A 1,511-nucleotide genomic window follows, 5' to 3' on the forward strand; every position below is an offset into this window, starting at 1 on the left:
AATGGGGCAACCTCGGATGGGGCAATCTCGTAGACGACTGGCTATCCGCGTACGACACTGTTTTAGACTCAAGCAGTCCCTGGAACAAGGAGCACCAGAGGCCGCCGAACGCTGTGCCAGCTGCGACAATTCGGCACAAACTAAAAAGCAGCGCTCAACGTGCAGTAGTGAAAAAACAGAAAATTTAAGCAGCAGCCAATGACGCCGATGGCGCACCACTAAAAGACAAATACACAGCAAAGATCAAAGAAGCGTTGTGTGGCGCCGACAAATACAAAGCAAAGGACGCCGAAGCAACATGCACAGATGTAAGCAGCACGCCGGCCAAGATGGCGGTGTGCACGCAAACAAGCAACGGCAATCTCTTGTACTGGACTTCCTATGTGTATGTGCAAACAGCGCCGCAGAAGTTTGCAAAACCGGATACAAGACAAAACTCACAAACAACGCAAACCTTGAAGCCGATGCTCTAAAAGCGGCGACGGCAGGCTGCCCCCAGACAATATCGACAACAGGGAGCATAACAGCAATAGAATCGGCACTAACAACAATACAGGCGCTAGTGGGAAAGGACAAGGACGCAAAAACAGCAATCGGCATCCTCGGCAAGATCAAAACTGCTGCAACTGACTGCAGCCACAGCTCTAATGGCGCATGCGTCAACTATGCGACATACTACGGAAAACAGCACTCTGGATTTACGAGCATTCCATGGGTCAAGCCGTTGCACGAAGCCATGGCTTACTACAAACTTTTTAGAGTGCAAAAACAGGCGGCAGAACAAGCAAAAAATGAGATAGAAGATCTTAAAGCAGCAGTACAAGCAGAATAAATAAAACCAATGACACCACTCCTAACCACACAGCATCAAAAACCAACAGGCAAGCCAGAGGCGCCTGTTATACCCACGAAGTGCACACCGAAAAACGCAACTCCTGCCGAATGTCCAAACGACCACTGCGACTATGACACAAAAAAACAGGAATGCAAAGCTAAAGCAGGAACAGAAAACACGGCAGAAGGAAAAGAAGGAGATGGAGCTGCAGGGGGAGCAGGAGCTTCAACTGGGTGTGCAAGACACGGAACCAATAAGGAGGCCTGCATAGCTGGCAAAACAGGCGATAAACAAAATTCCGCATGGAGGAAGGGCAAAGATAATGAGCCTGATCTGGAGAAAGAAATGTGCCGAAAAGGTAGTTTTCTTGTAAACAAGAATTTTCCTCTGTTCTCTTTTTTTTGTAGATTTAATATTTTAAATTTTTTGAGATTTTTTCCAAATTTATGAAAAGAGAAAAATATGAAAAAAGTGAAATTTTGTAATATGTACATTATTGCTACCTATCGGTGTAAATATGTAGGCCAATTTGTTATGAAAAATGAATGTTACTCTAATTTTGTTTATTCCATGAATAATAATTAGTATTGTAATAATGATAATAATAATAATAGTAATAATGATGATAGTGATAATAATGATAGTAACAATAATAATAGGAGAGTGTTGTGAGTGT

General features: G+C 43.4%; 1 protein-coding gene across 1 annotated transcript; it reads left to right on the forward strand.

Moving 5' to 3' along the window:
- Window positions 1-298: 298 nt before the first annotated feature.
- TEOVI_000262000 (Trypanosomal VSG domain containing protein, putative) lies at window positions 299-832 on the forward strand (the record flags this gene model as incomplete). The annotated part of the gene is made up of 1 exon (XM_067225662.1): window positions 299-832. The coding sequence occupies one exon, from the start codon at window positions 299-301 to the stop codon at window positions 830-832; it is 534 nt and encodes a 177-aa protein (XP_067081763.1).
- Window positions 833-1,511: the final 679 nt, after the last annotated feature.

The sequence above is a fragment of the Trypanosoma equiperdum genome, assembly GCF_001457755.1.
Source record: "Trypanosoma equiperdum strain OVI genome assembly, contig: ctg_578, whole genome shotgun sequence".
NCBI classification, from domain to species: Eukaryota; Euglenozoa; class Kinetoplastea; order Trypanosomatida; family Trypanosomatidae; genus Trypanosoma; species Trypanosoma equiperdum.